Below are 15,854 nucleotides of genomic sequence, written 5' to 3'. Positions count from 1 at the left end.
CAACAGCTCAGCTACTTTGCTCCTGGACCCATCAGTTGGTCTCTGCCCTTCGTCCTTGTGAGGTCTGAGTCTGTTCTAGACTCAAGTCCGTTGATGACCTCCTCACACCGTCCTGTCCAGTCCCCTTTAACACACAAATACTCTTGGGGGCTTCAGACCTTAAGCCAATGGCAGTTGACATCTTATTAGGAATTCCTTCCCAGTCAGCAGGGAGCAGGAGTGGAACCTGGATTTGGGTCCTGGGTATGGGTCATTCAGAAGTATGTAGGGGGATTATCCCACATCCCCTCAGAGCTCAAGGACCAAAATGTGTATCCACAGACACTTACAAATGCAGTGCTGAGGCACTGGGACACCAGGGGCCTCCAGTAGGAGAGGACTCTAGGAGTAAATGGTCCATACCTGTATCATGGAACGGGGGGGGGGAGGAAAGGGGACTTGGGGAGACCAGGGAAGGCAGGGTTTGAAGCCTGGCCCTGCCATGCACTCCTTGAGGGGCCTCAGTGGGCCATGAATCTCTCTCGGTCTCTCTCTCTGTCTCCCTACGCCTTTTTATTGAATATTGAATGCATTCTCTGTGCAGGCACTGTTATACACTCTGCATTCATGATCGCGTTTCACTTTACAACACCACGCCTATGGCTACTATCCTGAAAGCATTTGGTCCTGTACCGTTTGAGTCCTTTACAGATGTTGAGAGTGCTGGCTTTGGAATCAGAACTGGATATGACTCCTGGCTATGTCATTACTAGCCATGTGACTTTGGAGCAGGTAATGTCACTACAAACCTCAACTATAAAACAGAGATAATAGTGCCTGGCTTAAAGCGTTGTCATTGGAATTAAATGCAGATAGATAGATAAATGCATATTTAATATTTATTTATAAATCACCTAGCAAATTGCTTAGTACATTAGTAGGCACCCAATCCATGGTAGCTGTGCTCACATGCAGAGGAGGAGAGGGGTGGTGAGTCAGTCTGGATGCAGAATCTCACTACTGGTTTTTGTAGGACTGCGCCAAACTCTAGATACGTTTTGGAAGAAGGCTTTGCAGTCCCAGGTCACCCCCACTGTGAGGGTCAGCGTTAACCAGTACACTCTGGGTTGTTTTCAGAGGCTGCATAAGGAGCTACCACTCAGTCTGGAGGAACTGGAGGATGCGTTTGATGCCCTGGATGCTGATGGCAATGGCTATCTGACCCCAGAGGAGTTCACTACTGGATTTAGTAAGTTCTGATGGCTGCTGGGGACCTCAGGGTTATGGGTCTACCTAATGCTGTATAAGGTATATTCCCGCCTCTTCTAGATCTGGTGGGGGCATGTAGTAAAGCTTTACTGCCCTCCTTGAGGGACCTGGAGAGCATAGTCTCCAGGCTCTGGATTGCTTGGGCCTCCTCACATGCCTGTCTCAACTGCTTACATTGCTGCTTGCTCAGTGCCCCTGCACTGTCACTACCAAGTTCCCTCCCGCTGGGACTGGCAAGGGAGATGTATGGAAGCTCTGTAGAAGGCATGGCGTAAAAGGGGGATTTGTGAGGAGATTTGCAGCCTCTCCTTTTCGGCCTTGATAGAAAAGTGGCCAGAAAGGGGGACAACGGGATGGTTCATTCCTACCCAAGTCTGGCTGAATCTTCCAGGTTGAGGGATAACAGCTATCAGAGGAATTTCTAGAAGGTCTGAATAGACTAGCCATTCTCAGGGTAACCTGGAGGAAGGAAAAGTGAGATCTATGAACAATATAAAGAAACCAGACACACTATCCTATGAGATATATCAAAGGCAAATTTTACCATACACCTGCCCCATGCGGGGCCATGTAATTTTCTTAGAAGGATCTGATGCCTTTGCTGACCTTCAGGAGCTTCTGCTTCCTTTAGGAGGATATGACAGAGTGCTGTGATATCAGACAGCATGAGTATGGGGAAAGTACACTGGAAACTGTTAGGGAGCTTGTAGATGTGAAGTCTGGTGATGCTAGCGGGGGCATGACTAGGAGGACAATATGTGCCTTTGCAGTCAGGGTGCTGGAATGCAGTGGGAAAGGCCTTGTTGCTTAAAGAAGAAATCAACAGAGATGCATTCTAAGCCAGGTATTAAGAGACTGAGAACCACAAAGGAGACACCATACCTGTCTTGCATTATGCCTTTCCCAGATTCTGGCATCACTGGTGGGGTGCCTGTGGAAGTGGAAAAGACACAGAATCTGGGACTGGAAGGGCTTTCCCTTTCCTTCTCTCAGATGAACCTTCAGTGATCCCTGGCAGCTGAGAAAGCCGAGCTCTTCCTGGATGGGTATGGTCTGATTCAGATCCTTGTGTCCTGTGTCCCCTAGGTCACTTCTTCTTCAGCCAGAATAACCCAAGTCAGGAAGATGCAGGTGAGCAGCTGGCCCAACACCATGAAGAGCAGGTGTATCAGTCCAGAGAGGAGGAGGATCTGGGAGACATGGATGAAGACAAGGAAGCCCAGTTCCAGATGCTGATGGACAGACTTGGAGCCCAGAAGGTTTTGGAAGAGTAAGTGGTGATGGTGATTTATGGAATGGAGACCAGCCTTGTAGAAACCTCTTCCTGTGCCCATTCAACAATTAATATTTATTAACCATGTGGTGTGGTCCCTGCCCATGGTGCTGCCAACTGGGGCCTGTTCTTTGTGATGACCTGGCTGTGTGTTGGGCTCTGTCTCTGCTTTTTACATTTTTTTTTCTTTAGGAAACATTCCTATTCTCCTTCTCTCCCACCCCATCTACCTTCCTCACACCCAGCAGTGCATCACCCTCAAGTCCTTGGCTCAGCCTTGCTCCCCATGGGGTGCTCACACATCAGGGGGATTTACCATACCTTCAGGGTTTTTCATGGAGCTCTCCCTAAGGCTTCCTATCACCGTCAGCTCCCCAGCATCTCTACCTCCAGCAGAGCCACTACTGGGTCTCTAGAGCTATGTGCCTCCCCTTCCTGGCAAAAGCCCATCACATGGAAGCATTTGCACACTGTGTCCACAGCAAACCAAGCTTGTGCAGGAGCCAAGGTGGAAAATTAACCAGTTCTTAGCAGGCCACTAGTTGGAACATTTTAGATGGCTGGACCTCAAACAAAACATACTCGCCCCCACCACCATTTTTTTTTTTTTTTCCTGAAAAGTGCTTTGGAATAGACACATGGATCTAAGCCCTGACATTTAAGTAAATAAAATAAGTAAAATGTGATGTATAGCTAGTGGAAACCAGACAGAGGGCCTGAGAGCATGTGATGCCTTCTGCCTTTACACTTTGCCTTTGGCCTTTTTGTTTTGGGGTCTCTAGGTCTTGGGCTGGGTGTGTGTATCCTGCAGGGCGGGAATGCCCTACTGATTGCAGCTGATGTTTCTGAGCTTGGGAAGAGAAGGGCTATGGTGGAAAATGATAAAGAGAGAAGAGATCTATATACGATTTGCAGGCTGAAGCTCTGTGAATTTTATATATATATACATATTTTTAATTGCATTTTAGGTTCTGGGGTACATGTGAAGAACATGCAGGATTGTTGCATAGGTACATACATGGCAATGTGGTTTGCTGCCTCCATCCCCATCACCTATATCTGGCATTTCTCGCCATGTTATCCCTCCCCAACTCCCTACCCCCAGCTGTCCCTCCCCATCCCCCTCCACAGACCTCAGTGTGTGATGCTCCCCTCCCTGTGTCCATGTGTTCTCATTGTTCAACACCCACCTATGAGTGAGAACATGCGGTGTTTGATTTTCTTAGCAAACAATTTGGTAGACTGTGGCAGAATTGGGAAAGGCTGGTAAAGTGTGTTCCAGGCAAGAAAGGGACAGGCAAAGGGGTAGGAAAGATCTTGGTGGGGGCACTGCACAGGAAGTGCAACTCAAAACCAGCAGCAGCAGCAGCTTTGCCGCAGGCCTAGAAGGGGCTGGAGCAGGTGTGGATCACAGAGGGTGCAGCTGGGCAAGTGGAAAGGGCACAGGCGGGTGGGAAGCTCATTAGTCATACACCTAACTCAGCTTCTCAGCTTCTCCAAGGACAGAAGGCCAGAGCACAGAGACCGTTCCTGGTGACTGTGCGATACCTCCTCCTGGAGAAGGGGAAAGGAGAAGGCAGGGCAGATGAGCTGAGGCACTGTAATGGAAGGAAGGGGCCTCTTTGCCCAGCCCTCACTGCCTGGCAGCTGCCTTCCTGGCAGGTTCTCAGTTAGAGTCCACCAGATGTGACTCTGAGGACCTATAGCAAAGACCAGTACAGAACTGAGCCAAAATGAGATGTCCCAAAGAAGAGGAGGCTTTGTGGCGGTTTCGAGAGTGGTCTGTAAAAACTGATGCACAGGAGATGACGACCAGCTACTTCCACTCTCACTGACATGGGCTTAGGTTGCAGCATGAGGGAAACATTCATGACTCTGGGACCCCTGACAGGGAAATAGAAAAGGCTACAAAGACTTAAGGAGTCTTTAAGGATTTTGCTCACTAAAATGATTTGTGTGTTGTTCTTGAAGCAGTGAAATGGATGGAAAAACCTCCCAGAATCCTTTCTAGCCTCTACTCTAATATCCTCCCAGGAGAGGTGGCCTTGGTGTGTTGCAGAAGTTCGAGACTGGACATCTGCACTGTGGCTGTTCTTGGTGGTCTGACTGAGTGATTTGGCAGCTTAGTGAACTTTGGCTTGTTTTTCATCAAAAGTTGAAAGAAAATCTGGGGCAAGGTGTTGTTGCCATGACTAAGTACTTCAAAGAGTGTTGGAAGAGGAGCAGGTGGGTCTGCAAGTCTCACTGGGGACTTCAGCTCAGTTGGCTCCAACAGGAACCCGGCAGGTGTGGACAGACAGACCTAGGCTGGCAAGGTGAACCTTGATTTTATGATGCATTTACTTCACGATGGCGTGTCCCAGTTCTTTTGGGTTGCTGTAATAGACTGCCTTGGATGGGGTACTTTATAAATAACCACAATTTATTTCTGACAGATCTGGAAGCTAGGAAGTTCAAGATCAAGGTGCCAGCAGATTTGCTGTCTGATGAGGTCACATTTCCTCATTCATAGAGAGTTGTCTTCTCATTGTGTCCTCATATGGCAGGAAGGGTGAGTGAGCTTCCTCTGGCTTCTTTTATACCGATGCAAGTGCCATTCATGAGAGCTCTGCCTTCCTCATCTAACCAGCTCTCAAAGGCCTCACCTACTGAAACTGTCACGTCAGGAATTGGAATTTAAACATGTGAATTTGTAGGAGATAGAAACATTCGGTCCACAGCAGAGAACAACCTGCCACAGGGATGGGAGGTCACCATGGTGTCTCTCTGAGATCCCCTTTTCTCTGAACCCTGTGTCATATCTACATTTTATCTATAGGATGAAGTGAGACCATCACAACATGCTGTGTGTGTGTTGTGAGGATGGGAGGAGTGGAACTCATTTTGGGAAACAGTCTCCTTACCTCCTCTTCCCTCATTTCCCAGATTCACTCATGACATCCAGTACAATGGAAGGTTTACAATAGGTCATAATAAATACTTGCTGAGTGAATTAGGAAATTGATGGATGGATGGATAGACAGATGGTCTAAATAAGTAGGCGGATATTTTGGTGGAAGAGATGGAGCACGGAAAGGAGGGAGAGAGGGAGAGTGTGTTAAAGAGATGACCAGATAACTGATAAGAGTTGGCGCCTTTCTCAGTGGGCCTCTTCTCTGCTGGGTGCAGTGAGTAATGTCCATTTTCCAGGAACATTGCTAGCATGGCATTATTGAATATCATTTCTGGTTGAGGTTTCTAAATATAATGCTTTTTACACAAGCACAAAGGATTTTACTCCTTATCTTGAGGGTTCCTGGCCAGAGCTACCCTCAGATTTTCTGGTTTGGGAATTTAATGGAAGACAAGTCACATTTATGTTTCTGTTTGTGTAGTTTTTGTCTTAAAGTGATTTATTAAGGAGGTACTCCCGGAATAAACTGGTAGGGATTTGTGAAAGTGGGACAGGGAAAGGAAGTAAAACAAATAGTGGTGCAATTTCAGGAAGAGTCCTGGTTCTCCAGGGATATTATTTTTGGAGTCATAATAGTATACACATTTATTTCATGTTATATTTGGGAATTAACATACAGTTTTAAACAATGCTAATTACAGAACACAGTGTCAACAGCACTAGTCCCATTCATGAGGGCTCTGCGTTCAAGATCTGATCTCCTCTTTCAAAGGCCTCAACCACTGATACCATCATGTTGGGGGTTAGGCTTTAAACACATGAATTTGTAGGAGATACAAACATTCAGACCACAGCAGGGAAACCTGCCACAGGAGTGGGAGGTCACCACCCATTTCTCAGTAGGCCTCTTCTCTGCAGGATGTAGAGAGTAATGTCCATCTGCAGGAGCATTGCTAGCATAGCGCTACCAAATATCACTTCTGAAGTGTCTAGCACAAATAATGTTATTCGTTATCCTCAAGATTCCTGGGGAGTCAACATGAATTTTGGTGACAGACTGTCAAGGTGCAGATGACTGAAATGGACTAGCAAATTTTGGAAAGAGCTCAAGAGAAGTATAGGCATACAGATAACTTTATTCTCATAAAATGATGATCATAAGTGATTTTCCTTAATTAAATGTGAAATGTGCATTACATAAAGTCTCAAAGTTTAACAAGAAAGTCAAAATGTAATTATGTTGAAAGGATGGAAGAAGGTGAAGGACTTATATTTTCAATAGCCATAAATTTGAAAGATTAAGACACAGAGTGAATATTTAAGTAGCAAAAGACTTTGAGAAGACAGTGAACTGAGCTAGTTATTACATCTTGTTATATAAATGTGAAAAAAGTATTGGAAAATATACGTGTGCCTATTAATTTAAAAAATCAAAAACCTGATTGTTTGGGGGATAAGATTTATATTTATTCTCTCCTTTGCTAGAATAACGTTGAATAGGTTATTTGTAATAAAATAGCCTATGAAATTTCACTTGAACTCTACTGTTTATTACATAACTTTCAAACTTGATGCTGTAACACTCTATTGCCTGCTAGCTGTGAGAAATTATTAACTTTTATTGAATTAAAACCTACTCTCTTTCAGATTTATGTTTAACTTAGCTTGATCATTGGCTATAAACTTTTTAGTTTCTCCAGAAAGGGAGAACAGGCATCTCCTCCTCATTTCCTCCCTGGGTTTCAGCCTGAGCCCATGTGTCTCTGTCGCTGAGCTGTGTACACACGTGCCTCTGTGCCTTTGTCTGTCGGCCTCTGGATCTCCCGAATCTCCCTCACCTTGTCTTTCTGTGTGAGCACATCTTTCAGACTTGCTCTTTCCCTTCTTTTTGCCTGTCAGTCATCCCTCGTGCCACCAGGCCCCAGTGGGGTGCTGCATATTCTCTTTCCTTCCTGCAGTGACAATTGCTTTCTACCATCCATCGCATGGCAAGTCTTCCTCTCAGCAGTGAGGACCAGCCTCCCTGGGAGCAACAAGCTCTCCCCTTTAGTTCCGTAGCATGTGTCCTCATATGCACCAGGCTCCCATCCTCCTGGCATTTGGAGATGCACCTGAGCCTGTTTCTGAGTATGCTCAACCCCATGAGCCGGTCGTGAAGGACATGGGAGAATGGAAGCAGCAGAGCGAGATGGGGAAGGAGGCCAACATCGGAGTCAGACAGCCCCGAGCAGACCCCTGACTCCATCAGTAACTGCTGAGTGATCTTAGACAGCTTGCTCCACCTCTCTTCACCTGATTCCTCATCTGTAAATGGGGTAATTGCAGCTCCTGCCTCGTAGGGTTACTGTGAGGACAAGATGAGCTGATATCCATGAGGCTCCTCGCATACAGCAAGCCTTCGGTCCACGTTAGCTACGGTCACCTTTATACTGATTCTGACAGCACTGTTTCTGGCTGCCAGTTTCCTATCTGGGAACCTCTGTATTTCCCATGAAGCCTGGTTTCCACATTTCTGCATGAACGTCCCTTCTCTTGCAGTGAAAGTGATGTCAAGCAGCTCTGGCTGCAGCTGAAGAAGGATGAGCCTCATTTACTCCCCAGCTTTGAAGACTTCCTGACCAGAATCTTCTCCCAGCTCCAAGAAGCCCATGAGGAGAAGAATGAACTGGAGTGTGCCCTGAAAAGGTGGGTACCCCAGCGTCAGTGCTTTCTGTAACTATATGTGAAAAATAGAGATACACAGTGCACTTTCTCTTAGGTCTTCTGCCAAAACACCCTGTGATGACTCCTTATCGCTGTCTGCTGAAGCAGGGACTGGGCCCTATGTCTCTCATGATATGTGAATTTTTAAGCTCTCCCTCCCCTTTATAAGCTCTTTGGTAGGCCGTATTCTAAATTCCTTTTATACACTAGTTAATTTAGTTCTCACCACAGTCCTTTGAAGCAGGGACTGGTTATCATTTTGCACATTTATTACCTGCACATTTTGCAGGTGGAGGGATGGAGACCCAGAAAGGTTAAGTAGCCTGCCCTGGAAGGCACAGCTTATAAACAGCAGAGCCAGGACTTGGGGTGAGCTAGCCAGGTGCCCGCAACCAGAAGAAAAATCACTTCGCTTGCCTCCAGGCAGTAAGGCCCCAGCATACTGGGCCATCCCCCAGTGTCAGCTCGGTCCACTTTGCAGAGGTGGCGTATGTGCTAAGGTGATCGATAGCCCTGTTGAATGTCCCTCTTCCTGGCCACTATCTCCCATCATGGCCTCATATCTCTTCATCTGCCCTATTTACCTCCATGGCCTCTCCGGGAGACAGGACCAGGCAAGTTAAACATCTGAAGAAGCTGCTGAAGAACTGAACCAGATCAGAACAGGCATGGGTATCACAAAACTGAGGCGAGCCTGCTGGATACCAGTCTGTTCATGAGAATTAATGCATGGTTATGGGTGCCGTGCTGTTCATAGTTCTTTAACACGTTTACAGCCGTGCGCTTGCAGCTTGTGAACACGGCCTTAGATGTGGTATGACTAGGGATGGTTCATAACCTGGAAGGTGAGGCCAAAACACAGGGCTGGGTTTGAGTAAAGCTTGGAGGTACACAGAGGAGGCCCTGCCCCATGCCTCTGCTGTGAAATCTGGCCCACATTCAGAGATTAGCACATATTCTGTAGGAATCCTCATCAATCCCATGGCTAGGCAGTTCCACAGACCACCTGCTCCTCTCTTCAGACACTTCTAGCAAAGCCTGGAAGGCAGTTTCAGAGTCTATGCTGAAATGGTCTTAGAGCAAACATGCAGCCTCTAATTGGACAAGAAGAGATCACCCTGTGTCTTGCTGTGTAGATCATCTATTTATACATTATTGTAAGTCCTGTCTTCGTCTCATCTTGTGCCTCCCTGACCTCAACTCTAAAAATAACTTGTTGAGGTCCATTGAGTATACACAGATCTGGGAAGAAAAGACTTTTAGGACTCTGCATTATGAGGAAGTTGAGGCCCAGTATCATTGGGGAAACGTGGTTTGGCTGGAGGATTGTTAAGAACGTTCTGGAGAGAGGCTCCCAAAGTTCAGAGAAGGAAAGGATTAAAGGGTATATTTTTATGTAGCCATTTCCTAATTAAGAATCAGACAGAACTGAGTTTGAATACTGATTCTTTCACTCACTAGCTGTGCAACTTAGGACAAGTTGCTTAACCTTCCTGGGTCTTAGCTTCCTTATCTGCAAGATAGGGATAGTATCCATCTCACAATGCTGAGCGTGTTAAATTAGATAATGCGTGTAAGTATTTGGAACAGTGCTGGCACATAACTATTCAATGAATGTCAAAATAATAATTATTAATATTTTAAATAGGTATCTTTGTCAGTCTTAGAGGATTTGTCTGGCTCAAGTAGAGAGTTTGAGCCTCAATATAGTCAGAGGCTAGGTTTAAGGATCCCTGTATCTTTCCAGGCAACAGCGTAGAGATTTGCTTCTCAGAATGTAGTCTGTGGACCAGCAACATTGGCATCACCTGGAAACATCGTGGGAAGGCAAAGTCTCACTCCCAGCCCCACTGAATCTGCTTTTTAATGGGATGGGCAGGTGCTTAGCATGTAACTTTGGGAAGTCGGAGACTGGGAGTCAGGAGTCCTGGGTTTGAGCCACGTATCGCTTTGCAACCAGCTAGCTCTGTGACTCTGCTCAAATTTCTTGGCCTCTCTTGAGCCTTGGTTTTCCCATCTGTAAAATGAGGGGCTAGACTAGTTGCTGACCTCACTTCACCCCTTCTCCCCTCTGACCCCAGCACTGATCACCTTGGAGGAGCCACTGCAAAAGTCACATGGCCTCTCCCAGAGGGGAAGACCTCCTTCTCTTCTCTAAGGAGATCACTGCAGTATGAACCAGTGGGCAATTACCCAGCCTTGGCCTGGCATCTCATCTGCAGGACCTCCTCTGCTGGCCTGCATCCCTGCAGGAGTAGACAAGTGCCGCTGACCTGCTGGAGAGCTGCTTACCCCTGACATCCGTCTTTAAGGGCCCCTATTAGTGCTTTGTCTTCATTTCATAATTGCTTGAGATGTTGTTGAGATAAAAGTCAAGCAGCTCTCGGCTGCACGTGCAAAACCAGCTCAGCCAAAGTCTCCAGCGTCTCCATGCTCATCCTCAGTCGGTATCCCTGCCAGCCGTGCCTGTCTGGGGTCAGCTGATCAAGGCCCACTCCAGGCTAGGGAGTTGTGTTGGAACTGGGGACTCACTGAACTCTTTGGCCAGTCCCATTCCAGAGGTATTCTCTGGATGCAGAACCGGAGAACTACAGACTGTAGTGAGCAGGGCACTGAAATCGGAGACAGGAACTGGCACTTACCAGCTGTGTGACCTCAGGCAACCTGCATTACCTCTCTGTGCATCCGTTTCCTTATTGGCAACATCTGATATCTTGTATTAGAGCCTCTTTTAGTCTCTTCTGTTTTTTTATAAAGAGGTGGGTCACACCTTGCTGGTGGAACTCTCTATAAGGGTACTTGCAGCTCAGACATTAGACAAGAGGCTGGAAATCCCAACAGGGTATAGGATATGAAAGTGGATTATTTGAAAATGACTCAGGGTGAGGTGAAGTGATTCTGAGACATCTAGAAAGTGAGTTTGGAGGTGTGAGGTTGTTTGTGGGAGGGACATTTTCAGGTCTTGGAGATGAAGTGGGAGGAAGCTCTCGGGGATGGCCTGATTTGGGATGGAGCCTACAGGAATCCCACGAGAAGAGTGGGTTCTGGTGAGCTGTGAGAATATCTCCCAGGTACCTCCACTTGCTTACTTTTCAGTATAGGGAATGATATTTCAACTCCACCTGGTAAACACGTGCCTATCTCGGAAACCGGAGATGACAGCTCAGGTCAGGATGGATGGCTGCATGTCCGCCCCAGGCCAGGCACCAGGCGGAACGTAGTCTGCGTGTTACCAGCAGCTAGCATCGAACCAGCATCCCCTCCATGCCAGGGTCTGAGTTAAGCAAAGGGAACATAGAGTCCCTCTCCTTGAGGAGTTCACGATCACACTGAGGGCACAGCGCTTGGATGCATGGAAATTCTGCACAAGACAGACCAGAAAATCCTCATGCAAATGAAACATTGAACAGTGTTGCCATGGGCAGCACAGCTTCTAACTTCTTTCTCCTTGTGCAAACCACACAACTTGTTTCTCTCTCCCACAGGGCCAGAGAAAATGAGGCTGATCTCTTGGGGAGCCCGGCCCTATGCAGGTTAGGCAGGACACACACTCCCCGTCCCTAGCATCCCAGTCTTGGTCATATCCCCCAGGTCACAATGTGGCTGTGAGTAGAAAAGGCCCACCCCACCTTCCTCCTCACATTCACCCCCACTTCCTAGGAGGAAGGAGGTGGCAGCTTGAGGTGGCAAGCCCTTGATAGCTGAGGCCAGGAGAACCCCTCAGAGTGTCCTGGGGCATCGTTAGAAACAACCCAGAGTCCTCCTCACTCACGGCCATGAATTATTTTTTAACTTGCATATCAGAAATAAAGGCAGGACCATTCAGTCTCCCACACCCTTGTCCTTTAGCACAGAGGTTGGAGAAATTTTGGGTTTGAGCCCCTTCGGTGCCTCCACTTCTCTCCAAGGAAGGGAGGCGAGACTTGCACTGAACAGGTCTGCACTCACAGTGCAGACGTGGAGAAGGCTTTGCACTTAGCATGAGGGATGCAGTAGACATTGGGAAGAACTTAGAGCTGGGAATTTCTTTGCCATGGAGAACATCCCCTGCATTTACCTTTTTCTGGAAGAAAAGCTGAAATCTCCAGGGGACATAAAGCTGTGCTGTCTGAGGCAACAGCAGATCCAGACTTTTCACCAGAGCCGCTTTGGGATGCCAGAGGTCCCACCCCAGTGGGCCAGGTCCCTTGCTCTGAGGTGGTGGCCTAAAGCCTGTATTTGTAATGTATGAGGGTGAGGCTCAATTAGGCATATCTGAGCAGGATGCTTTGCGCTCTGGAGGAAAGTGCTTTCTAGATCAAAGGCCAGCTGCAGGCTGTGCTCTGGGAGGGCTCCATCTCAATCCTCTGCAGCTCTGCAGCCTGGGAATACCACCTGGCTGCCTGCTTGGCATCACTGGCTGACCATACTCGGCTTTGACCAGCTTAGCAGCAGTGCCCATGCCTTCCTTGGAATCAGCTCCTCATCGTGTTTTTCTCTTGCAAACAGCAGACTTCTTGAGACTTTTCCAATCCAGAGTCGTCTTCTGTGATCACGTTCATTCTGTGAGCATGCTGGGACAGGGGGTGGGAGGGAATGTGTTCCCTTGTCCATCTGAATCAGACCTCAGGCAGTTTCTTGGGAGCTCACAGGCCCTCAAGTTGCAGCCCCTACCAGCTGCTCTTTAGGAACTTCCTGTCCACAATGATTCCCTGGGCTCTGGGAAGGTGTCCAGACCAGGAAGAAATGCACCTTACATACTGACAGGCAGCCCCAGCTATGATGGCCTGACCCCCACACAAGCCTGAGGATAGGCAGCTTGTGTTGTGGAGCCTCGGGGACAAGGAAGCTGTCCCCAAAGCTTTGCAGGGAAGAGATGTCATCACATCACAGGCCCCGCCTCTAGATAGGGCAGCAAGTAAAGCATCATATTCCCGGCAGGTGGCCCTTGCAGTCCACAGAGTTCTCAATGCTTAGATTTACCAGAGGATTTTAAAATTAAAAGGTGTATCCCCCTCCACTAGAGAGTCTAATCAGTGCGTTTCAGGGAAGAGGCTGAGGAACACGCACACATCCTTGGTGTTTACAATATAGGCAGCATGTAGGTCACACTTTGAGAAACGCGGCTTTAGCCAGTTCTTCCAGAATCTATCAGCCAGCAAAAGGTATGCCCCGCAGTGCCCTTCCATCTGTAATGCTAGTCCTATTCTTAGGGAGAAGTTCTCGGCGAGGACTCTAGGTGACCAGGCTGTGACTTCATCAAATGCGTGTATTCGATGCATTATCTTGAGCATGTCGTTAAATTGCCCTGACAGCAAATTGAAAAGTGAGGACTGTTTGTGCTCTGTGTACACCGTGGGTATGATCTGTAAACCTGCCTAATAAAAAATGATTTTCTTTATAGGATGGGATAAAGCTGCAAAGTTGGTTTATACAGGCAGCAGAATCTAATTTGGAAGAAACCATCCATCTCGAAAATTCAATTGCCAATTTCACAGCCTTTGCAGAATTTTCTACAAACTCGTATGTTTTCCTTTCATTCAGCTCTGCTCTAATCGTGCACGTATGTGTGTCCATGTGCATGCATCCACACGAGTGTGAGATAGATGGAGACAGAGACAGAGATAAGCAGATAATGACAGAGACGGAGAGAGACTGATTTCAGGGGAACAGGAGTCCAAACAGGATTTTTCTAGTGAGAACTTCTTGGAGGACTGCAGCTGCCTGAAGAAGGTGGCAGAGGGCAGCGGGGAGTCTAAAACCCTGCTTACCACTCCCATCCCAAGCACAAAACCGGCTGATGCAGAATTTGCTTCCATGTTCTTCTCTGCAAATAGCAGACTTCTTGAGACTTTTCCAGTCCAGAGTCGTCTTCCGTGATCACGTTCATTCTGTGAGCAAGCTGGGGCAGGGGGTGGGAGGAAATGTGAGTCACATGGGAAGTGGGAGTCAAGTCCCTCGCATAATCTTGCCTCTCTTTGGCCGTGGCGGTGTGGACTGTTGGCCTCATACCTTGCTCCAGTTCATGCTCACTCCCCAGTTGATGGATTCCAGATGTAATTCAGAACACTGACAATTCTAAGTGCAAATGTATGGAGTTATCTATTTTACAAGCTAGGCTGCTGGGTCAGACATTGTAGTGATGTGAATGGAACCGTGGGACTCGGAGTCAAGGCCGGGGCTCCACCTCCTGCTCCGACCCTTGGCAATTCGGTCACTTCACTGCTTTGACCCTCATTTTCTTCACTTGAAAAACAAAGGCGTAGGGAACACTTGAGGTGTATAAGCTCTCAGTCCGTGATGAGGAGGGAGTCTCCTTCTCTTCGTATCTGCCTTTGCCCAAGCTTTGCAAACCAGGAGACATAATTGATCAAACCACTGCCCCAAAAACACACAGGAAACCAGAATGACAGCTCCCAAGGCCAGTGGCCATTTCTGAAACTCTGCCTTGAGTTCAGTGAGCTCTGAAATGTACATAAATTGTAGAGAAACGCCATTTCCTCTCTCCAAGGTCAAGCCTACACTTTCATTTATGAAAGGCAGAAGCTACTTTTTTCTTGAAATGATTTCAGCATACCCTGCCTACAACCCAGGCAGGGGAATGGGTGACTTTCTAAGACCCTCTGAAACCCCAACAGATTTTATCTAAAAGGGAGAGCAAAGGAGAGAAGAAGCAGGAAAATAAAAAACTATTTTAACCAAGCAGTGTTTCCCAGCAGGAAGGCCTTGGCCTATGTGCCGTTAGCTGGAGCTCTGGTGATGTTGAGTATTAGTGCTTCACTCTGGCATAGCACCTTAACGCTCCGTGCGCAAAGCACTTGGTGAAGGTTAATTAATTTTCACAGTTACTGTGGGAGGCTGCAAGGATAAGTTAATGCTAACTGCATCTCACCTTCTAGTTCCCTGCAAATTATCTGTAAAGGCCTCTCAGAACCTACGCTTTGTATTTACATTAGAATCATGAGTTCTTCACCCCTACATCCTTCTCACATACCTTGTCCTCCCCCCATTGTTAGCTCCCCAGTAACCCAGCACCAGACATACATGTGAGAGGACACACACACACACACACACACACACACACACACAGAGCCATACTTTAGAGAGGGACATTTGCCAGAACCAGATATCTTGGTGAGGATGTTTAATCCCCTGAGCTAGACCTGGGTTTTCAATGGGACTCATTCTTTCTGATCCATCACTGCCCTTACAGCATCCTCAGTATCTCACTGTTACTCTATCCCCTCTGCTGCTGAAAATCTCCCTTTTCCAAACTCAGCTCTTCTTTGCCTTTCCCCTGAGAACTCCACCATGCTCCTCCCCACCACCAGAGCAGGTAGCTTCCTTCACTTTCCCTAGCAGGGCTCTGAGGTCACAGGATGACTGTCAGCCAGAACCTAGGAGGGATCTTTTGGGTCTCCCTCATGGTGCATGGCTTCTTCTGTCTGTTCCTTTCCTCCCAGCCACTATAGCTTATAGGGCTCGATATTCTTAGATGCTAAATTCCTGGTGTACAGAGAGTATAACTTCAGCCTAAATTATTTTGCCCAGTCATACTGTAAGAAGGGCTTAATCAACACTTTTTAATGTTAGGGGGCTGTATGGACTTCTCTTTCTACGCTTAGTCTACGGTACTTAGTCTACTGAGCCTCCGCAGGTTTTACCCATCCTGGTGTCTTCTGTCCCCAAATGCTTCAGCATTCCTGCACACCTTTCTTCACTCCGTGTTCACCAAGCTGCCACTTCATCCTCCACGCC

At 47.5% G+C, this 15,854-nt stretch overlaps 1 protein-coding gene across 4 annotated transcripts in view; it reads left to right on the top strand.

The window, feature by feature from the left end:
• CRACR2A (calcium release activated channel regulator 2A) overlaps window positions 1-15,854 on the top strand; it is a 137,083-nt gene that overhangs the window by 71,101 nt on the left and 50,128 nt on the right. For 3 of the 4 annotated variants that reach the window (XM_078338467.1, XM_078338468.1, XM_054238030.2), the window contains exons 4-6: window positions 1,117-1,228; window positions 2,335-2,518; window positions 7,953-8,099. In XM_078338467.1, coding sequence (XP_078194593.1) covers window positions 1,117-1,228; window positions 2,335-2,518; window positions 7,953-8,099 — 443 coding nt within the window. Of the gene's footprint in view, window positions 1-587; window positions 772-1,116; window positions 1,229-2,334; window positions 2,519-7,952; window positions 8,100-15,854 lie in introns of those variants that run through there. The other variant, XM_054238031.2, reaches the window with a different exon arrangement.

This window comes from Callithrix jacchus, chromosome 9 (genome assembly GCF_049354715.1).
Source record: "Callithrix jacchus isolate 240 chromosome 9, calJac240_pri, whole genome shotgun sequence".
In the NCBI taxonomy this organism is placed as follows: Eukaryota; Metazoa; Chordata; class Mammalia; order Primates; family Cebidae; genus Callithrix; species Callithrix jacchus.
The sequence above is the reverse complement of the archived record's forward strand: the minus strand, read 5'-3'. Positions and strand labels throughout refer to the sequence as shown.